The sequence below is a fragment of the Salmo salar genome, chromosome ssa19 (genome assembly GCF_905237065.1).
Source record: "Salmo salar chromosome ssa19, Ssal_v3.1, whole genome shotgun sequence".
Taxonomy (NCBI): Eukaryota; Metazoa; Chordata; class Actinopteri; order Salmoniformes; family Salmonidae; genus Salmo; species Salmo salar.
In genome coordinates, this window is record NC_059460.1 from 52,875,019 (window position 1) to 52,901,752 (window position 26,734).

Here is a 26,734-nt window from a genome sequence, read left to right on the forward strand (position 1 = left end):
GCATGGACTTAAGTCACTGGTTCAATTTCGGGACTTAGTCAGTCATGTCCTTAAGTGAAAGACTTACCTTGAACCTCTCTCAGTGAATGTTCAGTGAGGAATCAAAGGGAAGACCGGTGCAACCAATGCACAGCGTAGCCATGCTAACATAACTGTGTTTCTCCTCTCCTTGTTCTTCAGAACAATTGGGCCAAGAGATCCTGGCTAACCTACACACCGACCGCGAGAAGATCCAGAGATCCAGAGATCGGGTGAGTACACTTGTGCGCGAACACACATGCAGTGCACAGACACTGGACATGAACGGTTAGCCTCTAATGAGTGTGTAAAAGCCTGTGCTTGAAGGACAGTGAGATTGAAGGCCAGAACAAAGTGCTGAGGACAACAAGGCGTTGTAGTTGGTTAGGGACATGAACAACATCCAGTGCTGTACTCATGAAAGCATTGTGAGTCCCATGCAATGATGTCATGTGTGATGTAAGACTGTCTAAGCAAACACACACGGGTGCACACACACGGACACACACAGACAGACAGACACACACACACACTGACTGAGCATTAGGCCTTGTGACTCTCTTTACCTCTTTCTCTTTCTACACTGAACAGAAATATAAATGCAACATGAACAATTTCAAGATTTTACTTAGTGACAGTTCATATACGGAAATCAGTCAATTGAAATAAATGAATTAGGACCTCCCATGACTGGGAATACAGATATGCATTTGTTAGTCACAGATACCTTTTTTTTTTTTTTTAAGTAGGGGCGTTCGTCAGAAAACCTTTCAGTATCTAGTGGGACCACCATTTTCCTCATTCAGCACGACACATCTCCTTCACGTAGAGTTGATCGTGGGATGTTGTCCCACTCCTCTTCAATGGCTGTGTGAAGTTGCTGGATATTGGCGGGAACTGGAACACGCTGTCGTCCAAGTCAATCCAGAGCATCCCACACATGCTCAATGGGTGACAGGTCTGGTGAGTATGCAGGCCATGGAAGAGCTGGGACATTTTCAGCTTCCAGGAATTGTGTACAGATCCTTGCGACATGGGGCAGTGCATTATCATGCTGAAACATGAGGTGATGGTGGCAGATGAATGGCACGACAATTGGCCTCAGGATCTCGTCAAGGTATCTCTGTGCATTTAAATTGCCAGCGATAAAATGCAATTGTGTTTGTTGTCCGTAGCTTATGCCTGCCCATACCATAACCTCACCACCACCATGGGGCACTCTGTTCACAACGTTGACATCAGCAAACCGCTCGTCCACACAACGCCATACACACGGTCTGCCATCTTCCCAGTACAGTTGATAAAGGGATTCATCCGTGAAGAGTACATCCGTGAAGAACCCGCATGTGGAGGGTCTGGGCTGGCGTGGTTACACGTGGTCTGCGGTTGTGAGGCCGGTTGGACGTACTGCCAAATTCTCTAAAACAATGTTGGAGGTGACTTATGGTAGCGAAATTAACATTCCTTTCTTTGGCAACAGCTCTGGTGGACATTCCTGCAGTCAGCATGCCAATTGCACGCGCCCTCAAAACTTGAGACATTGTGTTGTGTGACAAAACTGCACATTTTTAGAGTGGCCTTTTTTTGACCCCAGCACAAGGTGCACCTGTGTAATGATCATGCTGTTTAATCAGCTTCTTGATAAGCCACACCTGTCAGGTGGATTGATTCTTTTGGCAAAGCAGAAATGTTCACTAACAGGGATGTAAACAAACGTGTGCGCGTGGAACATTTCTGCTATCTTTTATTTCAGCTGTTGAAACATGGGACCAACACTTTACGTTTATGTTTTTGTTCAGTGTATTGCTCTCTATCACTTCTCTTCTCTTCCTATCACTCTCAATTTTAGAGCATTAGACTGTGGCCCTCTGTCTCCCCCACCACCTCTCACTCTCACCCTCTTTCTCTCGGTCTGTCTGTCCCTCCCTATGTAGTCTTCCTCACCTCCGCCCTCCCTCCGCTAGACAGCCAGTGAGATAGACAGGTAGAGTAGAGAGAGCTCCAGCACGGTGAGGGGCCCCACTCTGACGGCCCATCCACGGAGAATGCTAAAAGATCACAAAATGGCAGTGGGCCTCGCAGGCGATTTCAAAGGAAATCCAACATTTCCTTTCAAAAGGTCTGCCTGCCGTCTAAGGAGAATAGTTTATTTTTCTCTCCCTCTCGCCCTTGTTTTTCTTTCCCATGAACCCGCACAGGCCCCCCTCTTACTTTTAAAGATAGTTTGTGGGTCGAAAAGCGGTATGGGGAGTGGGGGAAAGAGAAGAAAGACGAGATGTGAAGACACAGGATGGAAGTGTCGGTAAACGTCGTCCTTGCATGGAAAAGACAAAGGATTAATGGGTTTGGGGGGGGCATTGTTTAAGCATAAATACCCAGACACCCTTGCGTTCACAGTGAGTGGCACACACACAATAGTCTCACTCACTCACTAATCACACGCATGCACTCAGCACTCAGCTTGGCTTTTCCCTTACAGTCAAATCAGGTGTCAAAGGTTTTGTGTTTTTTTTTTTTTTCTAGTATAAGTGGAGGTCGACAGCAGACACTTGAACTTGTTTTTTAACTTCACTCACTGAGCACTGTCACCAATCCTCACAGTAAATTAATTCCTTAAATACTTCATTAGAATAGATTGTTTGCCTTATTGCCTCATCAATCTCAGGCTATATCTCATAAATGGGCCCTTTTGATATGGCTGCGAGAGAGAGAGCGAGAGAAATGGAGAGAAAGAGTGTGAGAAAAAAAGAGTGAAGAAAAGAGTGAGATTGATTCAGAGAGGGAGACCGAGAGAAAGAAAGAGGGTGGGATTGATTCAGAGAGGGAGTGCGAGAGAAAGAAAAACAGGGAAGGAAAGGGTGTGAGATTGATTCCCGAGAGAAAGAGAGTAGTATTTTGGGCGAAAGTTGGAAGTCTGTGGGGAGCGAACCATCCATGGGGTTTGAGAGAGACCTCAGGCGGCTGTATGGCTGGTGTTAGTGCCAGCTACCAAAACCACATATGTCCCTGAGCCTGCTCAGCTTGCCATCCATCACGTTCGTCAACACAGCCTGCCAGAACAACCCTCACCCGGAGAGAGGGAAAGAGACAAGTGGAGTGAGAAAAGAGAGAGAGATTGAGATGAGCAAGCGGGAAGGAAGGAGTGAGAAAGTGTAAAAGGAAAATATGGAGAAGACAGAGGCAAAAGGGTAAATAAATGTCAGGGTGAAGGGGCAGAGTGTGGAACATAGTAAGAGTTAAACAGATAAAGAGCTGGTGATATTTGAGGTTTGTAGGAAAGGGAAAGGCAAAGCCAAAGGTGCAGGGGAAGAGAGATGGAGAAAGTGAGAGAGGGAAGGTCAGAGAAAGCCCCCCCCCCCCCGCTGCCTCTGAATAGTCTCTTACACAGCAAAGGCCCCCCCATCACAAATGTGACTACAGCTAGAATTTTGTGGCTTCTCATTCGTCACGGTGTCACTATTCTTTTACTCCACACACAGATGTAGTCGCAGCACAAAGTTTTCTGCAGCCCACTTTTCTCTTTCATTCTACAGGCCTTCTCTCATTTTCTGTGTTCGTCTCTTTCTCAGAATATTTTTCTCTGTCTGAACTTTATCCCAGTTTTGCATGTCAGCAGTCAAGTTTTCAAGATATAGGACTTTCAGAAAGCAACTAGCCACATTTTGCATCATCATGATGTGGCAAGTTACAATTAGCTTTTTGAAAGTCTTATATCCTGAACTTGATTGCTGACAAGCAAAATATTTTGGGACTGTATCAACAGTGGACTAATGAAAAAAAAATATATATATTTTTTGTTTGTATCATTCCTTTAATCTCTTATATTCTTTCTTATACCCTGACTACACCGCTCGCGTTGCAAAATGAAGTTAGAAATCTATATTATTCAATTATTGCACCCACACTGCTCGCGCGCGTCAACCAGCGTCTGCGTTGCCAAGGGCTAAAATAGAAGTCAGTTCCATTTGTGACGCAGATCGCACTGCAAGTCCTGCCTCTCCCATCTCCTCATTGGTTTATAGAATCAGGTATCCACGTGCCACCTCCTCATTGGTTATACCCACGTGGGTGACTGAAAGACGAACAAGGTCGGTGGCAGTAACACGGAACCCAAACCGGCTGCAAATGTGCGCCATCGTGCATACATTTTACGCATGCACGATGACGCACGCGGGCAGCCGGTTTGGGTTCCGTGTTAGTTTCTCTCTGTCTCACTCACTTCTCAGTCACAACTGAGCTGTGTTATACTAGGAACACCACCCCGTTCACAAAAATGTATCGCTCCTACAGACAGTGAGTCACGTGGCCTTAGCTTGCTATATAACGCAGGCAGACAAGCATCCAGTTACTATTTGATTGAACGTTAGAATGGGCAAAACGGGTGGCCTATGAGACTGAGTGTGGTATGATCGTCGGTGTCAGGCATGCTGGATCCAGTATCTTAGAAACAAAGGGCGCGACAAACAAAAAGACATCCAGTCAGCGGCAGTCCTATGGGTGGAAACCGCTCGTTGATAAGAAATGTCGAAGGAGAACGGCAAGGATCGTGCAAGCTAACAGGCGGGCCACAAAAAGACAAATGTGGTGTGCAGAACGGCATCTTGGCAGGCATAAATCCTTGTAACGGCTGGGCTATTGCAGCAGACGACCACACCGGGTTCCACAATAATCAGCTAAAAACAAGAAGAAGCGATTCAGTGGGCATGCGATCAACACTGGGCAATTGAGGAGTGGAAAAACATTGCCTGGTCCGACGAATCCCGGTTCCTGTAGCGTCTTGCTGATGGCAGAGTCAAGATTTGGCGAAAGAAACATGAGTCCATGGACCCATCCTGCCTGGTGTCAACAGTACAGGCTGGTGTTGGTGGTGTACCGCCGTCCAATCTGCAGAAACTGCATGATGTCAGCATGGACCAACATCCCTTTTAGAATCCATGCCCTGAAGAATTCAGGCTGTTCTGGAGGCAAAGGGGGGCCCGACCCGGTACTAGATGTGAGTGTATATGGACTGTATATGTCTATGTGTTACACCTGTCCTTTCTCCTCCCCCTGCTTCTAGCTGAGAGAGACAGACGCCAACCTGGGCAAGAGCTCCCGCATCCTAACCGGCATGCTGAGAAGGTAAGAGGCAGGTAGGGACCATGATTCTACTGCACGTCTCTGTAGATGTCTTCACCTGTGTCATCAACCACATTTACATCCACTCATTTAAACACAAATACACTGTAAAAAGGCCTAGAACGGCAGTCATACAGTACACACTATACACAGATGGTAAATACATGCATTTTTGCACACACACATAAACTCAGTCACTCATGCACACTCAAACCCACAACATCTTATTTATCCCAAATAGTATACAGTGCTGTTCTTCATAATCCTTTGTGAGTGGGAAAATATTGTGTTTTGAAACTGTTGTCTTATGAACATACATTATGCCCCATACATTGTAATCAGTGGGGGATGGGGAGGACCATCCTACTCAGTGAAAAAAAAACTATACTAAATTGATTCACATGACACCAAATAACTGATTAAGACATGTTTTGCAATGAAGGTCTACAGTAGCCTCAACAGCACTCTGTGGCAGCACCATGGTGTAGCCGGAGGACAGCTAGTTTCCATCCTGCTCTGGGTACATTTACTTCAATACAAAACCTAGAAGGCTCATGGTTCTCATCCCCTTCCGTAGACACGGTAATTTTGACGACTTCCGGAGGACATCCCTCCAACCTATCATAGCTCTTGTAGCATGAACTGACATGTTGTCAGAAAATGAATCTAGTACTGAAAGCATAAGCTACAGTTACCTAGCACTGCACTGCATAAAATGTGGTGAGTAGTTGACTCAAAAGAGGGAGAAAGACACTAGTTGGAGAGTTTTTAACAAATTAATTGCAGCAGAGGGCGAGAGAGATTTTGTTGCATTTATTTTTATTTTTTCATTTTCACTTACTTAGCTATCTAATGCTGCTAGTTAATTTAGCCTACAATAAACCCGGTTCAAACATGGAGGAATGCTATTTATGTTAGCTAGCTAGCTTAGGGTATCCAAAAGTGGAACTCTTCCAAGTCACTCTTCCAGGTAAGCTTTCGGTTCTATAAATGTATTTCCATCAGTGCCGGCCGGTGTAACTGCTAAACTGCTTCCTGTACTCTACTGTGTGATTGTAGCTGGTTTACTAACACGTTAGTTCTAGTAATTATGTTGACAACGATGTAGGCCTTGTGTAGCGGTTGTGGTATGAAGGTTTGGCTTGGGAAGGTTTTTTCACCTCGTCACAGACAGCTGTTGTGTTGCGCACTGAAGTCCACAAGCGAAGGGGAAAGGTGAGAGAAGGAGAGCTTGTAGATGCAAGAAGAAATTACTGTATACAACGAGCAAAGATAGGATGCTGTTTGTATGTGGCTGCTATGAAAGTGAACTGCGTGTGCGGGTGATCAGCAGTGTATTCATTCCGCCGATTCTAGAAACGTTTCTTAAACGGAAGCAAACGGAACAAAATGGTGATAAACCTACCTGAATATCTCCAGTAGAAACTTCTGTTTGCAACTCTTTGGACTAATGATTATACCCTAGATTAACTAGATGCAGGCAAGAGTGTGTAAGACGGTATTGAATGTGTCAATGTCTGTCACCTTGATTACTCAAATTTGTCTCTCGACCTACGTTGTAAACTTTCATTCATAGACTAGGTTGTAGCAACCTCATGATGGGTATAGGGAAGATTTGAGTATCATGTAATAGCCTAAACCTATTGATGTTACATTGAACTGGGTGAATGGAATATGAATGACAGTCATCCAATATGCTGTAATAGAAATAAGGCCATGCTCATTAAAAAAATGATCGGCCTCCCTAATCTTAAACAGCACCGACCACCACTGATTGTAATGTAGATTACTGTTTTCTGTTGTAAACGTTGCTTTAGTTCCATCAATATAATGCAGAATAAGATGAAAGCTGTCCAACAACCAGGACTGGATGTGTTTAGACGAACCAAAAAAACACAAGCTGTACACTCCAATTTTAACAATTTTCCGGCAATTTCTACAAACACCACCACTCATAGACATCTCTCTCTCTCTCTCTGTCTCTCTCTCCTTTCTTTCTTTCTCTCTCTCTCCTTTCTCTCTCTTCCACTCACTCAAATACACACACAGATTAATGTCTTGTCACATCACCATTTCATAAAGTGCCTCTGCGCCTACCCCTGAACCGTGACGCCACGGTTTTGTTTCTTTTTTTTATTGCCCAGTGTGGTTTTTGATTAAGAGTAATATGTAAATGACACCAGCTAAATGTAAAATCCTGAGGCTAGGAAGGAAGTGCCAATTGAAATAGATGCTTCAGTGCCTGTAGACAATCAGGGGCAGGCGGGGCAGCGTGGCAGCACTAGCAGGAGCCCAGGCAGGGCTGTGATGCCGACTGTAACCAATATTTCTGCATATGTCTCCATTTTGTCAAGTCTGATTAGAGGAGGCCTAGGCTCGCCTGGTGTCACCCAGAGCTGTCCAGAAATCATTCATCATCCAGCCTCCCCTCCCTTGTCCTCTCCCGCCTTCCCTCCTCCCCCTGCCGCCACCACCCGAGCGCTAAAGTAAATAACACACACTTATTTCAATATTATCATATTCATATTAAAGTTCAGCTGTCACCTAATGGGAAGACTTAATCAAACATAGAATTTAAGAGCGGTAGCGCCTGCCTAGTTTGGCTCAGGCACGCCGCGCCTCAGGTTTCTCTGGTTAGTCCTGACTCAAATCAGGATTTATGAGGGCCATTCTAAAGCGCAGTGGCCTCTAGCCTCTTCCCAACCGATGCCTTGCTTTCTACTTCATGGGCTTCGCGTTTGTCTTTTAGCAAATACCACGTTGTTGTTGTGTTTGAATAAAATAAAGTGTTTGGTTGTATGATTTTTGTTTACTATTTTCATCTCTATAAGTCATTTATAACCAGAAAATGGAACAAACAAAGGAGCCACATGGCGTAGTTTTGATATTTCCTTAGTCGTTTCATTAGATTTCACACATTTGATACCTTTTATTCGTTTTCATGGAAATTGTTATGCTGTTTGGGGGGGTGACTTTTTGTTTAGGCTGCTTTTTGTGTTCTAAGCTTGCCAGGAGTCTGTGAAAGAGTTCTAGTGTTATGTAAATGAGGCCAGTAGGTGAACCTCTACCACTACACTATGCTCTGCAACTTCAGTTGTGCTAAATAAATTGCCTTATGGTACTCATTTGCTACTCCCCTTTTCAACTTTTTTTTTTTCTTCCCCAGTACAGAAATTCTCTTCACCTGAACTGTTAGAGGGTGACCGACCCTCGTATTGACTATTTAATACTCTGAATGCAATAGGTTTAACATAGTTCTGTCAAACTTCAAGTGGTTGGATTATTTATTTTTTTTAAGTGTGAAAAAGAAAAGCGGGAGGAAGAAGATAACACTGGAATTAAGACGCCATTGGTCTTGTCACCTCGCCTTCTGTTTTTTTCCTGGTTGGCCCTGAGGAGAGGGGCCACTCATTAGTAGATCAGTGCCTGAAACCCTGCTTCTATAGTAGGTCTGCAGGACTGGAGTTGAATAAACACTGTCCGACGCTACTCCTCTACAGCAGTACATGGCCTGCCATGCCGTAGGCCCTCGATTACTTAGCCTGCTGTCGGCTGGTGGAGGGCTTCTGCCTCTTCACACTACTAAATTATTCATCTAATCATCTGAAGTCCTGAGGGTTTTAATTGTATTGTCATGGTCATGGTGATCTCATTAACTTTTCATGCTAATGCTTGTTAAAGGAAATCATAATATTATTAAAAAGTAATAATCTCAATTGATACTCATCGGGAGTGAAGCGGTATGAAATTGATAATGCACAATTATAACATTTCCCTTTATTAACGGCCACTTGTGATAATGTGCTGCTGTTCTTTCCAATGACGAGCTGTAAGGGGATCTGCAAATGTTGCATTAAGAGGTGTTCAGGAATAGTAATACATGATTGAGTCATCAACCCATATTAATCAATAATATCAATCAATTATTTTCTCAATCTGCTGCATCATATCAATTCATTAAGAGGAAATTGCACACTGCCTATTATCTAAATTACATGTTGTCCGATGTAAACCATGCTAATGTGGCTGACATAATGTGCAAGCTAGACCTTCCCAAGCTAGACCTTCCCAAGCTCGACCTTCCCAAGCTCGACCTTCCCAAGCTAGACCTAGGGAAGAGTAATGCTGACAGTAAGACATGCAGTAGGAAGTGGTGTCTCTGTGATTTGAAGTCTTTATTGGTAGTACCACTGTCCTGTGAGGGGTGTAAGGTGGGCTGGTGGGGGAAGCAATGCCTGATTAGAGGAGCCACAGGCTCCAGCTCTATCCTCAGTTACCTCAGTACCATGGTGCCCTGACATTACAGCCCTCACACTATGGACACAAAATGGCTCCCATGACTTTGCCCAACAGGGGTGGACTTTCTGTGGCGGGAACGGAGCCGACTCCTGCTGCTACTGCAATCATGCCCAGCATCTCCTCCCAGCCACTGCACACAGCAGAGCAGAGCAACCGAAGAGTTAAGATGCAGCTCCAGACCCAGTTATGACCCAGTTATGACCACGGGTTCTGGGAAGATGGGGGTGGGTGGGGGGCAGTGTGAGGTCAAGGGGGTGGGGTGTGGGTAGGAGGGGGTTGGTCTTCTCACTAGCGGCTGATCCTGCATGCAGGTGGTCGAGTCAGTCGCCAGTCAGATCAAAAAGTCAAACCCCTGGGTAGACCTCCCTTTGAAATGGGAATGGGGCCGAGATATCAGACAGAAAACATAAGCATGCCCCGGCCGCAGAAGGACTCCATATTCATGGTGGTAGCAGGGCTGACAGCAGCAGCAGGCAGGCAGGCAATGGCCACAGACTTCAGAGGAGGGCTCTGGACATTGATTAAGAGATCAGCCCCTTGGCCTGGTCCTAGGACTTTAGTCCCAGCATGCTAACTCCTTTCAGCTCCACAGAACAAACCAATGACTGACGGTGTGCAAATGTAGCGTACCTTTCGCTACCTTACTCCACCTTGGCCAAACACGTTGCTTGCTGTATTCTATACTACACTGAATATACCAAACATTTGAAACACCTTCCTAATATTGAGTTGCAGACCCCCCCCCCCCCACACACACACACACACACACACCTTTTGCCCTTAGAACAGCCACAATTCATTGGGGCATGGACTCCACAAGGTGTCAATGCTGACCCATTTTGACTCCGATGCTTCCCGCAGTTGTCAAGTTGGCTAGATGTCTTTTGGGTGGTGGACCATTTTTGATACACATGGGAAACTATTGAGCAGCAACATTGCAATTCTTGATACACTCAAACTGGTGCGCCTGGCACCTACTACCATACCCTGTTCAAAGGCACTTAAATCTTTTGTCTTGCCCATTCACCCTCTGAATGGAACACATACACGATCCATGTCTCAATTGTCTCCATGCTTAAAAGTCTTAACTCCTTCTTTAACCTGTTTCCTCCCCTTAATCTACACTAATTGAAGTGGATTTAACAAGTGACATCAATAAGGGATCATAGCGTTCACCTGGTCAGTCTGTCATGGAAAGAGCATGTTTCTAATGTTTTGTCCACTTAGTGTATACTGGTACCCCTCAACCTGCACTAGCTCACTTGAGCCAGGGTTTATACACTGCAAACTGGTCTGCCAGTGCTGTATTTTGCTAACCACTTTACTAAGGCTAACATTAGGGATGCACGATATATTGGTGAACATATTGGAATCGGGCGAAATTAGCTAAAAATGCCAACATCAGTATCGGCCCGATGTCTAGTTTAATGCCAATGTTAACCAATGTCAAAGCTACCATGCATACCTATATAACGTAGATACATGATGTAATAACGGCACATACAATTTTGCAATACACGTGCAACACAGCATTCCTAACCAAGCCCACACAATGTCTGCTGTGTGGATCGAGCAGTCAACAAGTCGAGCAGTCATTAGAAAGAGTTAAGACATTTCAGTGAAACAACTCAAAGGCGAAATCCGTTAAAGCCAATATAATGGAATTCATTGCCCTTGACAATCATCCGTTCTCTGTTGTGGGTGATGTTGGCTTTCGCCGACTGGTCGAGCTCTGGTACACACTACCAAGTGTGCTACGTCACTGCTATTAGCTTCTCGACATATATACTAATGAACACCGTTTGGGTCTCTGAGTGTCAAAAAGCATACAGTAGCACTGTCAAAGCTGTTCAAAAAAAGTCTGCAAACAAGCAAACACCGGCCACGAACGATGTGTTTACAATACCGCATTTGAACTTCTGGGGTAGCTAGCTTTAGCTTGGTACCTAGCTAGCACCAATACAACCAGCCTGAAAACAATGACCAGCAGAAACTGCAGTCATTTTCATTATGCTTAGCAATGATTTAGGAATCCTTGTGAGTAAGTATTAGCTAGGTTGCCACTTGTTGTTCGCCTATTGAAATTGAACTTCAGTTCATGAAAATAAATAGCTATCCAGCTACTTAACCCTGTTGCCCAAAGCTAACGCTATAAGCAGACAGCTAGCTTCATCTGGCTAGTGAGGCTCGACCGGACCGGGTTATGTGTTGTGAAGCTAGCCACAATAAGGATTAGGCACAATAGTGGAATTTGTGTTTTTCCTTCAAAATAAAAGTATGCCATTGACAGTGATGCAAATGAATACAAATAGTAGAATTCTGCTATACTTTTATTTTGAAGGCTAACCGCAAAGTCCACTATTGGGACTAATCCTTATTGTGGCTAGCTTCACATAGATGGGTCTGACCACCATTAATCAAATAAGAACTGTCTTATAAATTAGGGTTATTTTAGATGATGACACCGGCTATATAGTTAGCTAGCTAACTATAGCTACTGAAACAGATTGTGTTATTTGGCACGTCAAATAGTGTTATTTGACGTGTATCTTCCTTGACACGCAAAGACCCAAATGGCGTTCCGTACTAATCCTGGTTGAGAATGAAACGACTGAACAAATGAACAACCAAACAGCACAGCAAGTAAGTTACAGAAATACGTTTTGATTATGTTTTGTTGGTCATGGGGACATATGTAAATGCCAAATGCGTGTGTGTGTGTGTGTGTGTGCGTGTAACGTTTATTTAACAAGGCAAGTCAGTTAAGAACAAATTCTTATTTACAATGACGGCCCGGATGACGCTCGGCCAATTGTGCACCACCCTAAGGGACTCCCAATCATGGCCGGATGTGATACAGCCTGGATTCAAACCAGGGACTGTAGTGACACCTCTTGCACTGAGATGCAGTGCCTTAGACTGCTGCGTCCGTGTGTGTGTGTTTGTTAACTATTTAACTGTACTAAAATGCTTAAAAGGCCGCAAAAGTGTTTAATATCGGTATCGGCCAAAAATGTCATATCGGTGCATCACTAGCTAACATATATCCTGACATTGGTAACCTTATGTGCATGTATCCCATGTATTTATATAATGTATGTCTGAATAATTTGTTTTATTGCTAGTACATAGTGATGGTTAAAGAAACCTGACTTATTAGCACGTTTTATTCGCACATTCTCATTGTCACACCCCCTCCCTTCAGGAAAGCTGCGATTCACTCCCTTTTTGATTCACTGGAAAAGAAGAGCAAGGGAAAAGAGCAAGGGCTGCATTCGTTCATATGTTTCCCAGTCCCATTAAGGCGACATTCGCAAACAATGTCAGGAGAGAAGGAGATGAAAGGGCGCCGCCCCAGAAAAGCGTTGGGATTAGGGAGGGCTCTGAAGTCCTGAACATCTCCAAGTTTAGACCCTTTCCATCAGTATTGGCTGTTTTTCTCTTTCCCAGCACTGGAATATTAACTATGTGATATGTGGGTCATATAATTAATGGAATTCAATTCCACCAGTGGGCTGTGGTGGGAGGCAAGTGGTAGGGAGTCTTGGGGGCCCTATTGAAGTCTTGTTGTGAAGTCGAACAAAAAGATTCCATATTATTTTTAATTAAAGCTGAAAGATGGAACAAATTATACTTGTCAGTGTTTTTTCTCTCGCTTGGGTGGAGCAGTGGCAGAGGGGGCAAGGCATCTTCTCCCACTCGCACGTACTCATACACACACACACACACACACACACACACACACACACACACACACACATTAAAATCCCACGCACTTGCTTGTACTCTCACTCAGTCTATTTAATTTTCTGCTGTGCGAAGGTCAAACCTGCTATTGAGTTTTCACCCACCTGTGTGCCATAATAGCTACCCGAAGAAGACTCCACTAGTATCTCTGTGTCAACGCCTTTGGCGAAATGAGAGCTTGGTCTTCCCAAAGCTACCGTTTTATGGTTCTGAGCCACCACACACAGGCTCCAGGAATGAAGAGTGGGTCTACCATTGAACCTCACCTGTCCACTCTGCTTCTGATGATGCGATGTTCACCTCTTACAGCTCTCACTATCCAAATCACTTGAGCTTTGTTTTAGCCACAATTTTTTTTAGGACCCTGCTCATTCAAAAGTCTCATCCACATGGTGACCTTTGGTCAAAAATCAACCAAGGTCTTGATAGGTCTGGTCATGTTTAGATGTTTTGAAGCAACGTGTTTGATAAAAGGTCCCTGTTTTTTTTTTTTCTCCATTTGAACTCATTTTTGTGAACCAGAGAGTCTGGAATAGCCATAGTCTTGCTCTTATTGCCTATCCCAAGAGTAGTGGACCGATCCCAGCGGATGCCTCTTTGATCTGTTTCTCTTTGTTGCGGCGGATAATTCCATGTACTACATTAGTACTCCGTTACCTCTCGTCTCGCAATTTATTCAGCCTGGCTGATAACACTTTGGCGTTTGCTTTCCCTCCCTCTGGGTCGCCCTATCTGTTCCCTCTGTGAACTTCTCATGTTTTCCTCTACTATTTGTCTGGCAAACGAATGCATCGTAGCTGGCTGCATCTTTCGCCCATCACTGGCGAAGGCAGCTGGCTTTTGTTAGTGTGTTTGTTGTACATGAGCGTTCAGTAGGGCATACAGCCATACTGTAGGGACAGTGCGTTGGGAGCTTAGTGCCATGTGTACAATGCTGAAAGGCTTTATGAGCAGGCCTCTGTGGATTGGGGATCTTTATCTAAATTAGACAGGCTTCATCACCAATCCCCATAAATACGTTGATTGTGTAGCTATGGAAGCAATGGCAGACTGGGAGGAACTCCCATCTAGTGTCAAGCAAAAAACATTGTCTTAAAGATGACTCCCTGCAATTCTACAGATTGTCATGGCTTATGCTCTCTGAGTGACTCAAACATTAAAAAAATTGTTCTCCCTGACTGTCTAGTTTTTTATTTTGATGATTGTTAGTTCTCAAAGGTTATCTTATTTAAATGAAAATATAGCTCCATTATGTTTTTGACATACTTTATATCTGGTTTTAGTCATTTAAGTTTATACTGAAAAAGTTTGACCTTCCCGAAAACATATTTTTGGGAGTGGCCGCCACTGCTAAATAAATATAGGGGAAACGCTGCTGAAGGCCACTATATTTTAATATTTTACAGTACATTCAGTCTATGTGGGGTGTGTGTGTGTGTGTGTGGTGCGTGCTTGGCCTCCCGTGTGGCGCAATGATCGCAGTGCTAGATGCGTCACTACAGCTGCCTCAAGCACTGCAGTTCTATCCCAGCTTGTGTCGCAGCCGGCCGTGACCGGGAGACCAATGAGGCGGCACACAATTGGCCCAGCGTCGTCCGGGTTAGGAGAGGGTTTGGCCGGCCGGGATTTCCTTGTCCCACCGCACTCTAGTGACCCCTTTTGGCGGGCCAGGCACCTGCAAGCTGACTTCGGTCGCCAGCTGGATGGTGTATCCTCCGAAACATTGGTGCGGCTGGCTTCCGGGTTAAGCGAGCAGTGTGTCAAGAAGCAGTGCGGCTCTCGACCTTCGCCTCTCCCGAGTCCGTAGCGGATTTGCAGCGATGGGACAAGGCTGTAACTACCAATTGGATGTCACCAAATTGGAGAGAAAGTTAAAGTTAAAAAAGAACACGTGCCTACGTGTCTTTGGCTGCTGGGACAACGACTGACTGCACCTCAGCCTCTTTACCAGTTGTTCCCAAGCCGCACAAGCAGCATTGCCACATTTCTCTTTCTCGCTCTTATTCGCTCTTCCTCCACCTCTCCTGTTAGAGAGTGCTGATGGAGCGCTTTTGGAGAAATGAGAGAGACACAAACAAGCCCGGGCTGCAGAGAATGGGGTTGTTGACAAGGGCAAAGATGGGCTGTTGTTTTCTATCACCAATGCATTTGTTTATTTGAGGGAAGAGACTGTTAACTGAGTAGCCCTGGCTTTCTCTTCTCTCCATCATTATCTGTAGCACAACTACAGGTAACTGCCGACATAATGGAAACACTCGAGGGATGCAAAGTAAAAAGCAGGTGCTTCCACACAGGTGTTGTTCCTGAGTTAAGTAAGCAATTTGTATTTGCCAAGCAATTTGTATTTGCCAAAATGTGTATTTGTATTTGCCAAGGCAGCTAATGGGGTCCAGCAAAATTAAGGCAGTTTATACAATTTTAAAAACATTACAATACATTCACAGACTTTGTGCATTCAGGCCCCTACTCTACATCTACCACATATATACAGTACAAAATCCATGTGTGTGTGTGGTGAATGCATGTGCCTGTGCCCATGTGTGTGTTGCTTTTTAATCTAATTTTACTGCTTGCATGAGTTACTTGATGTGGAATAGAGTTCCATGTAGTCATCCCATCATGCTTAGGGTAATGTATAAACATTTATGGCAGGCCATTATTCTGTCTACCATGGCTATGCCCCCATACACAGGGCACAAGTGGTCACTGAATGGTTTGATGAGCATGGATACGATGTAAACCATATGCCATGGCTGTCTGTCACTAGATCTCAACACAGTTGAACACTTGGGAGATTCTGGAGCGGTGCCTGAGACAGTGTTTTCTACCAACAACCCTCTAAATTATGGAATTTCTTCTGGAAGAATGGTATCTCATCCCTTCAGTGGAGTTCCAATCACTTGTATAAATCTATGGGAAGGTGCATTGAAGCTGGTGTCCCAACGTCCTATTAAGAAACTTTATGTTGTTTCCTTTATTTTGGCTGTTGCCTGTATATTTGCAATGCCTATAGGCTTTAATGGTGGATTCAGATGCTGCTTGTTTTTTTTTTAGGTTTTGTTAGGATATTTCACTTACTACAGTGCTAATATGGGATAGTATTCTATCAACCGTATCCTACTTTTGGATTGTCTTGGAAGTTGCCTGGAAGTTGCCGTAGTTTGCAGCCTTATTGCAATACTTCGAACCGATTTCAATTCCAGATGGCAATGTAACATTTTAAAGACAATAAACAGATAATGTCAACATGTCACTTAAACCAGTGGAGGATACTGCCACAGCTGCCAATCAATCAACTAGTTTTCCACTTTGGAACGGGGACTTTTACTCTCATACCTTTCCCAACACTGTGAGGTCAACCCCGTACGACATTGAGGTGACTGCTTATTCGCCCTTACTGTTTGCGTCCCGGTTGAAGGACCCCCCCCCCCAGGCCGTTCTGACGTTCCCCCATTGAAGTGGCTCCAGGTGTCACTCCAAGGGTATCCGCCTCGTTTGATCAGCCATTGAGCACCTGTCGGGCTGCGGCACCCTCTGATTCCCCCGTCAGACGAGAGAGGCGCACCAGTCTCCCATCCAAAAGTTTTGCCTCTACTTTTGAGTGATGGCAAGGGGAGCTTGGTGGCAGTTGACGTGTAGTGGTGACAGTTAGGTGGAACTGGTCTGAATGCTGGTTTGATTACCTAACTCTTGAGAGTAGCCGTTGGGGAAAGCCTTGATTCCCCTCACTGTAGAAGAACAAAGCATGAAGGTGACTCCATATGCTTCTCCAGACCCAGACAAAACACAAAACAGCCAAAACAATGAAAGGAAGACAAAATAAACATAAAAACAGACTGATGCAGTGATCTTATTCGAAGCCTTGTCTTACAAAGTACAAAACAACACACTCTTCAACCGTCTTAGAATACTGTCCAAAGGAGGTCCCTGCATTCTGGAGAAATGAAAGAAGAGCTAGTATGCAAAAGACAAACAGATGAACCGTAAAGGAGGGAATGTTCTGTGGATATCTTTACAGACACCGACGCCTGCACTTCCTGTCTTTCATTCTCTTCTTCCTTTTCGTTCCTCCTTTTCTTTTCCACCTACTGTGTTTGCTGAAATTACAGGTGAGTCCCCAGAATGTGGCTGGGGCTCTTTCATCAGGAGAAAGAGAGAGCGAGAAGGAGAGAGACGCACACTTCTCGGTGGTGCAGTGTTGTTTGTGGAGCCTATTCTCCCTTTGTTGCTCGTGATAACTTATTCAGCACGGCCCATTCATCCAGGGGTTGAGCGCGGGTGTCCGTCAGGACGAAAATAATGAGGCGACGGCGGCACGGAGTAGCTCCTCTCCCTTCGCCTGGGTCACGTCCCCCTCCTCCCTTCCTCCTCTCTTCCAGCCTCCCATTATCAACAGATTTAAATAGATAATAGGGGGCCTTCTTCTGGACATTTTCAAGCAATTAGAACCTATCACACTGTTCCTCCCCTGGCTGTCGTCCCTCCCAGCATGCCATTGTGAGTGTGTGTACGTCTGGGCTCTGCGCTCCTGCCTCAGAGAATGCAGAATACTTCTGCATTCGTGGACACTGGTATGCATGTGGAAGAGGAGAGAGGCCTGGTTTGTCGCCATGTTTTAGTGCCGTCCAGACTCTAGCCCACTTGAATATGATGGGTTGGGCAGCATGCCATGCCAAGACGTGCCATCGCCTGTGCCATGCCACGCTGTTCTGTCCCGGGCTGTTTTAGCCTGTCAATGGTTTCCAGGATGGAACTGCTGTAGTAAAATACCTACCTTCCTTTCGCTCTATCTTTCTATCAGTCTCATCTACCCTTCTTACTGTCAGCGGACACATTGGTTTGTTGTGACTGAAAAAGGGGATCAATACTTGACCTACAGAAAGAGTTGGTAAAGGAGCGCGGATATTTTCTTCAGCCCTGTCACTTTCCTCATTTTTACTCTTCGAACTCACCAGATTCTCAGTGAATGTTTAAGATCTTCAAATATTCTGCCCTTTGCTGTGGAATTTAATAATGCATGGGATCACCACTACTCTCCGTCTTTCAATGTTGTAGTGCCCTCTTAATGGGAATAAGGCATTGTGTGTTTGATGGTTCAGATTTACTGCATTTACTTGTAGAGCTTTCAGTGAAATGAATAGACAAATAGAATATATGTTTGCTGTGTGCCTGGTCCTTATCAGATTATGGAAAACTAGTGTAAATGTCTATCATGTCTTTGTGGCGATCCTTATGTAGTGTTTGTAGACAATTGCACTGAGAAAACACATGAAGAAACATCACCGTAGACTGTTTTTTTTTGGCATCTAGTTGGATGGTTAAGCTGAAGCTTTGCTGTTGTTGTTGCATCTCTGATCTCTCTTTGGCTGGGTGTAAAAGCGTGAAATATTTACCAATTCTGAAATTCGTTTTTTTCCCTTTAAATTCCTTCTCTTCTATCCTTTCAATCATATCTCCCTGTCTTGTCTGTCTGTCTCTGCCTCCCTCTCATAACCCACCCTAGCATACCCCCATCTTGGAGTTTCAAGGGTGGTTATGGAGAACACAATGCAAGCCCGCTCGTTGTGAGATGTTGACACTTTCGTGTTGCAGATAGCATAAAAGAGTCCCTTTATCACAATGGGAAAAAAAATAAAAAACCTGACCACATTTTCAAGAGGTTGTACCATCACTCCCATCAAGCCGGAGGTTTGTTGGCTGTGGGGAGTTGAGAGGGGCTTCTATCATGCCCCTTCTCAAAGGTTACAGTCCCTCGTTTATGAAAAGCTTCCAACCTTGAGATATTTTATGATTACCACAATCATAGTGTATTGGGGACAATCGAGGTCTGAAAAACAGACAGACAGAAGAGAGAACGCTTCACTCACATTGCTATTCTGGGTGGTAGCCGGCTAGTGTTGCCATCACTAGCCAGCTACCACCCAGTTACTCAACCTTGCACCTTAGAGGCTGCTGCCCTATATACAAAGACATGGAATCACTGGTCACTTTAATAATGGAACACTAGTCACTTTAATAATGTTAACATACTGCTTTACTCATTTCATATGTATATATATACTGTATTTTAGTCAATGCCACCTAATATTTATATATTTCTTAATTCCATTATTTTACTTTTAGATTTGTGTGTATTGTTAGATACTACTGCACTGTTGGAGCTAGGAACACAAGCATTTCACTACACCCGCAATAACATCTGCTAAATATGTGTATGTGACCAATAAAATTAGATTTGATTTGACTATTTTTGTAGGGAATTGTGTCATTTGTCTATGTTTACTGTATGTAGATTGTGTATATTCTGTCTGTATATTTTATCTATTGCCGGCAGCACCATTTCATTAAGTACAATTCTGGGTATATGCAAAAGTACTTGCAGAATAAGGGTACTTCTGATTGCAAGCCAACCGAGGAAAAAAGTTGGCACAAGACAAGAGTTCCATGAGTACTTTGAGGGAAAAAACACATATTTTTATAGATATTTATTCATTTTGACACCACAGCAAAAAGATAACGTTGGTCTAATAAGGCTGGGGGGTGGTGTGCTTTGTTTTTTTGTAATGTTTGTATCAAGTGTATAACTGCTGTACAAATCCACTACACTTCTGATCTGGGTGATCTGGTAATCCACTAGGGCAGGCCATACAATCTTTTTTTTATATATATATAGATATTTTTTTTAATGGTAAAAAAATGTAATATGAATTCCAAACAATATTAGCTGTAGCCTTCCTTTTGGATTATGTCACTTCGAAACTTGTTTTGTAGATACTTTAAGTTGATTTGGTCATAAAATGTATAGGACATTGCACCTCAATAGATGCTAGTCATCCTGTAAAGTAAACACTTCTAAGGGAAGATAAATATGACCAAACTAGAAAAGGTATAGGTAACTTAAAGTATCTTAATAGGGTGTTGGGCCGCCACAAGCTGCCAGAACAGCTTCAATGTGCCTTTACACAGAGTTTACAAGTGTCTGGAACTCTATTGGAGGGATGCGACAATTTCTTCCACAAGAAATTCCATAATTTGGTGTTTTGTTGACGGTGGTGGATAACGCTGTCCAGAATCTCCCATAAGTGTTCAATTGGGTTGAGATCTGTGACTGAGACACACACGTGACTTTAAACCCCCTATGCTCCTTTAAGACCCCTCTTTCAAAGTCACTGAGATCTTTTCTAGCCATGGTAGCCAAAAATAATGCGCAACTGGGCATTTTTATACATGACCCTAAGCATGATGGGATGTTCATTTCTTAATTAACTCAGGAACCTGCTTTTAATTTACTTTATATACCTCATTTACTCAAGTGTTTTTGGCAGTTACCTGTACATTACCTGAAGAGATGTTGTGTGCTTGCTTCAGCTGTCTAAAAATATTTGTATGGTTACTTAGTGGGATACATGTTAAATGCTGATTATAAGCTGAAGCAGTTAAATATAGTAAGAATAGGTCTGATTACTTTAGTAGACCATTTCAGCACGTCAATTATGAAAAAATAGAACTATACCTCAAGTCCGTTAAACAGTTCAGAACATTTGTATGGCCCTATCTGTAATTAATTGAATCCCGGCCTTAGGATTACATTTTCCTTTATCTGTATTGTATGTTAGCCATTGGACCAAACCTCTTGCTTCTAGAAATAATACACTGTAGGCCTCACTCGGGTCCTCCTCAGTAAATCACAGCAAAGTGTCTTGGCTTCTTTGACCCACATCAACGTGGTCAATGACCCTTCAGGAAGTGACTGATGTCCAGGCTGGACAGGGTTCATGACATGATATTCGCTGAACGCCACATCTGTGGAAAACAGCTGTTGGGCAATCTTGTGTTGTTCTTTTACACTCCCCCAGCCCACAAACGTGTGTGTGTGTGTGTGTGTGTGTGTGTGTGTGTGTGTGTGTGTGTTTGATGCGGTCTGTGAGCTCCTGCTCTTTTCCGTGCATGGAGCTTTGTTTGTGGGACCATAAGAGGAGCGTTTAGTGTCAGTTGCAGTGAAATGTGATGGGGGAAGATGGAGCAGGCCTCAATACAATCACACACTTCTAATTGAAGCGCCCCGATAAAACTGGTATGTTCTAATTGGTTCATCTTAATCAAGCGTTGTGTGTGTGTGTGTGTGAGAGAGAATACACCAAACGGAAGTGTCAAGCCAGGCGTGTGAGTCTGTCTGTGTGTGCGCGTGCGCACCGCTGGTGACTCAATTCACTCAGCCTCTCCGAGATAAAGGCGCACAGCTGCCACTTGTCCTTTCGTTTTATTTTAACACATCTCGTTCTCTCTCTCTCTCTCTCGTTCTCTCTCTCTCTCTCGTTCTCTCTCTCTCTCTCTCTCTCGTTCTCTTCCGCTCTATCACTCTCTCGCTCTCCTTTCAATGCCGGTCTTTCTCCCTCACACAAGGCAGAAGACTTTTATGTCTTATCTTTGTCTTTTCTAGTTTCTTTTCACCATCCTTCTTTCCTTTCTCCCTTTCTCTCTCTTATTGCTCCAATTAATTTTTGGTCTTTAATTTAATAACCGACTTGAGAGAGCGTTCAGTGTCACTTTGCTTGTTAATGTGGGATGTTTTGCAGTAAAATAGTCTTGAAATGTGTGATATGTAGGGGGTGGGGCTACTCTTTGCGGCTTACCTTAAAGTCTTGGTAAAATACTTAGTTTTGACTTTGTCTCCAGCAAATCTGATCAAAAGTTGTTTGGAATCCTGAGGTCCTTTTGTGTTCTTCCAAAGTCATATGTTCTCTGTCTGTCTTGTGTGAAGTGGAGAGAGGTCCAGTATTCAATCTATATTGAATTGCGTTATCCATTAGAGGTACATGACAGCATTGGCTCATGTTCCCCATCATTTAAACACACACACAGAGGGCTGAGTGCTTGAAAGCTGCAACAAAAGTGTTATAATTAAGCGTTTGGTAACTTATTGATCAGCTTCACCTATTTCACCTATGTGATAAGTTTCTTCAGCGTGCTGTGGCTTATGACTTAAATACGACGCAGAATATGTTCACTTATTTATCGTCTTTCACAAGGGAGATTTATGTTGTTCATGTGAACTCCTTACAATAATAATAAATGGAATGCATTTTGGTGAATGGTGTTTGTTTGGCCTGCTGGGAGTTTTTCCCATACTTCACTGCTGTGCAAACATGGCCCATATTCACAAAGCCTCTCATGGTAGGAATGCTGATTATAGGATCAGTTTTGCAATTTAAATCATAATGTATAAGACAGGGACCTGATCCCAGATGAGCACTTCTACTCTGAGATGTTATGTGAGTACAGGCCAAGAACAGAGAGAACACACAGCGGCCTCTCCTCGGAATACCTTCATCATTGGCAATTCTGCTGCTCCACAAATGACTTGAGCATGACCGCTGAGAAATACGTTGTGTGATTTTAATTATGCTGCTCTCCATCATCTCCATCACCTCCAGCAGTTTGTGACACAGCTCGTTTTGTTTGTTTATCTGCATTTCCCCTGGATACGTTTTGTGGAAATGGAATGTTTCGGCAAAAATGTTTGCTTGAAGCTCAATGTTATAAATTCAAATCTCCCTACCATAATATCTAAGCCAATATATGACCGACCGGCTCGATTCGTCTTATGTAGCAAAATAGAGACTGGTATATCATACAGTATGGTGGAGGAAAGTAATTATGCTTTGAAAGTTGATAAACTTGTAACCTCAATTTTGAGAAAATGGATCATGAATGTTTTGGTACCTGCTAGAGAGCTGTTCTTTGTCTACACCCATTCGGCATCATTCATACCCTTTTAAAATTTAGCCCCACCCATCCCTTTAAGGATTCACATGTGAGGCCATGTACTAAACAACCAAAGATTTCACGACTAAAGGCTGGCTTATACTACGGGTGTGTTGGTGTTTTTTTTCTGGAATGCCAGAGTGTGCTCTGGGCGTTCGTAAACTCAGAGCGTTGTCAGATTGTCTGTTCGTAAATTCAGAGAGCTTTGCTCTTGGAGCGTTCAGAGCGCAAACTGAATGCTATGGCCGGGCAGTAGGGTTGATCCGAGCGTTCTGACCTAACAGCAGTCAAGCACCCAAGCTAACTGGCTAACGTTGGCTAGCTTGCAAGCTACTTCCAGACACAAATGAGAGAACATTTCACTGACCATTTTACTCACCCTAGCAGAGCTGGTTAGGCTGTTTTTATGTTAACCAGAGCGTTGGTGACTGTAACAGTGCTGCTGGAAACAATTTAGTTACGCTTTTTTGCCAACATTTACTGACACCGGCCATATTCAATGGGTGTTGAGCGTTCGTAAATTTGTTATTTATTCTGCGCTTTGGCACACTCAGACGAGAGTGCTCTGAAATTGGAGTCAGAGAGAATTTACCAGCTACCATGAACCATAATCCCAACTCATAACATTACTACCCTGCAGGAATCTGCAGGTAACTAACCAACCAGGTTCAATGTTAGATAGCTAACATTAGGCTATAACTAGCAATGCAAATGTCTCTGAGATACAAATAGTATTACGACACAGATCATACACGTAACGTTAACTTGCTAGCAAGCCAGCTAACGTTAGCTAGCTAGCTAACAATACACTTTTAACTTTAAATGAAAACAACTTTCTGACAAAATTAAAAACGTGTAATATCTGAAAATGTAGCTGGCTAGACTCTCTTACCTGTATACATGGATGGATGCTTCTCCCTCTGTCACGGTGCCATGCTTGCCCTCGGTTTGATGATGTAATCCGGAGACGGGTGTTTTATGCAATGGCCTTCTGAGTGTTCTCTTTTCGACTCGGTCTGCATATTTGCAATCAAATGCCAGAATTTTCTCCATCCCCTTAGCTATCGTTCTCTAATCCCACTTGCTTCCAGAAAGTGGAGTTCAACACATATATTTGGGGAGTTTCTCCAATTATTCTCTGGAGATCCTCTCAAGCTCTGTCAGGTTGGATGGGGAGCGTCACTGCACAGCTATTTTCAGGTCTCTCCAGAGATGTTCGATCGGATTCATGTCCAGGCTCTGGCTGGGCCACTCAAGGACATTCAGAGACTTGTCCCAAAGCCACTCCTGCGTTGTCTTGGCTGTGTGCTTAGAGTCGTTGTCCTGTTGGAAGGTGAACCTTCTCCCCAGTCTGAGGTCCTGAGCGCTCTGGAGCAGGTTTTCATCAAGGATCTCTCTGTACTTTGCTCCGTTCATCTTTCCCTTGATCCTGATTAGTCTCCCAGTCCCTGCCGCTGAAAAACATCCCCACAGCATGATGCTGCCACCACCATGCTTCACCGTAGGGATGGTGCCAGGTTTCCTACAGACGTGACGCTATGCATTCAGGCCAATCTTGGTTTCATTAGACCAGAGAATCTTGTTTCTCAAGGTCTGAGAGTCAAAAGGGCTGTCATGTGTCTGGCCACTCTACCATAAAGGCCTGATTGGTGGAGTGCTGCAGAGATGGTTGTCCTTCTGGAAGGTGTTTGAGAAGGTTTGAATACTCAAGATAAAATCTATTTTTCAAGAGAGACCTGGTCCAACCAAGACAGCAGCAGGGGGAACAATGTTTAAGACAAATATCAGATGTAACAACTATAAATATTATAGACGTCGACACACATTCGTTACGATTACATTCAGAGACATACAAACATAGATACAAATCAATCATGCACCACCGCATGAAATCCTAGTGACAATCACATTCCTCAGTAACATGTAAGTCAACAAACCTTTTAAACTCCTCCAAAGAAACGAGATCCTGGTGTTTCCAACTGCTGTGAAGAGAATTCCAAGACCTCAGCGTTAGGTAACTAAAACACTTCTTGCCATAATCCATTCTGATTTTTGAAACTGTTAAAGTAAGTGGGACTGAGACCGTGGCTGGTATTTACGCTGAGTAAAAATATAAACGCAACATATAAAGTGTCGGAAACATGTTTCATGAGCTGAAGTAAAGATCCCAGTAATTTTCCATATGCACAAAAATAATATTTCACAGGGCTGGCCTATACGAGGCATGCAGTTCCGTCAGTAATGACGAGTTCCATGTTGCCCGTGGCTTCTGGCCCGCTGGGTTGTTTGTTTGGAGAGTGGGCTCGGTGGTAAAGCGCTATCCCAGCTGGCACTGCCCTCACCCTTCCCTGGCCGACGGTTTAGTGTTTGGGCCAAGCAGCCAGGCAGGCGGGCAGGCAGGGGGGTAGTTGGCTTGGCACCCCAGTGCTAGCCCAGGCCCCATGCCAGCTGGACGGCAGACTCCTCAGCTCGACCCGACCCGGGCACCCAGCATCTCCGTGGCGACAAGGAGGTTGGTTTGCACATCCAGGGTCAACATCACCCTGTCGCTAGCTGTCCCGGGCGGGGATGGCCTTGGACAAAAATGATATTTCCCCGCTACTCCTTTCCTCTTCCAGGGCCCCAACCCTCACCTTGCCTCTGCCAAAGCTTTCGCAAGGATGTGAAAAGCAGGAAGACGCTGACCTGTCCGGCTACAGCTCCTCATTTTTGGACTTGTATTTACATGATAATGATTTCTTCTTCTTAGAAACATCCATCGTAGGAGTAGAGAAGTTGGGAACAACGAAAGAGAAGCTTTTTACATGGGGTGAAAGGACTGCTTAACCCAATTATCAGCCAAAATGAGGTTTCTGCTGCCTCTGCAGCCTTTTGACAGGAGTGACTTGTGGTCAATAAGGTACCCTGAGCTCTGACCTCTAATTTGACTCTAACTTCCAGGAAATAATTACCTGGACGTGGCCTTTGATCAGGACAGGCACAGCATTCAGAGCCTGACTTTTACTAACGATTCCTGGCCATTCAGACAGCACTATTCAGGGCATAAAATGTACTTTGTGGTCCACCAGCTACTGTGGCAGGTAGATTTAAAAATCTACCAGCCACTGTGATTTTTTTTTTAACAGACCAAATATTTTTTTGCTGCTAAAATTACACCAACAAAACATACAAAAATGGATGAGCATGCTTTGTAATGTTTCTAAAGTAATACATGTATTACTAGTAAGAAGTAACTAATGTGGTCTATTGAATAATTACATATTTTAACCAAAATATCACAGACGAGACCAAAAGTGGTTACCGTGGTAGCACGATTTAAGTCATGTTTGTGCCTGCCTCTCTAGCAGTTGAAACTCAAACATCGATAAAGAACCTATCTTGTGAACAAAACAATGTACATAGTCAAGAAATACAAGGACAATGTCTCACTTCAGTAAACTTTTGTTTTACGTTAATTAGACCTACTTTTATGCCTGTGCACAGCGCTTCTAAAAATGTATCTTTCACTCAGCACTTCACTTGTGCACAGCCCCCAGCCAGGCAGTTTTGCAGCGTGAGGTGGGATAGGCTACATAGAATTCGTAGTTTTTTTACTTTGTGCGATTAATTTACCAGCTATAAAACAAAACGGCGCAATTACTTTAAAAACAGCTACTGCTGCATTTATTCTTACTATAAATGTGATCGTACTTGACTTTTTATTCACAAATGCAAGTGAAATGCTCACACTGTGGAGCCCTGACCACCCGCCAATGTGGCTGGTGAAATAGACATCGATCTTACCCAC

General features: G+C 43.9%; 1 protein-coding gene across 4 annotated transcripts in view; it reads left to right on the forward strand.

Annotated features, from left to right (window-relative positions):
- The window catches only part of LOC106579024 (vesicle transport through interaction with t-SNAREs homolog 1A), a 188,171-nt gene that overhangs the window by 103,984 nt on the left and 57,453 nt on the right, over nt 1-26,734 (forward strand). For 2 of the 4 annotated variants that reach the window (XM_014158428.2, XM_045702457.1), the window contains 2 exons: nt 181-251; nt 5,078-5,150. In XM_014158428.2, coding sequence (XP_014013903.1) covers nt 181-251; nt 5,078-5,143 — 137 coding nt within the window. In that variant the 3' untranslated portion in view covers nt 5,144-5,150. The remainder of the gene's footprint in view (nt 1-180; nt 252-5,077; nt 5,151-26,734) is intronic. The other 2 variants (XM_045702455.1, XM_014158426.2) reach the window with 1 other exon arrangement.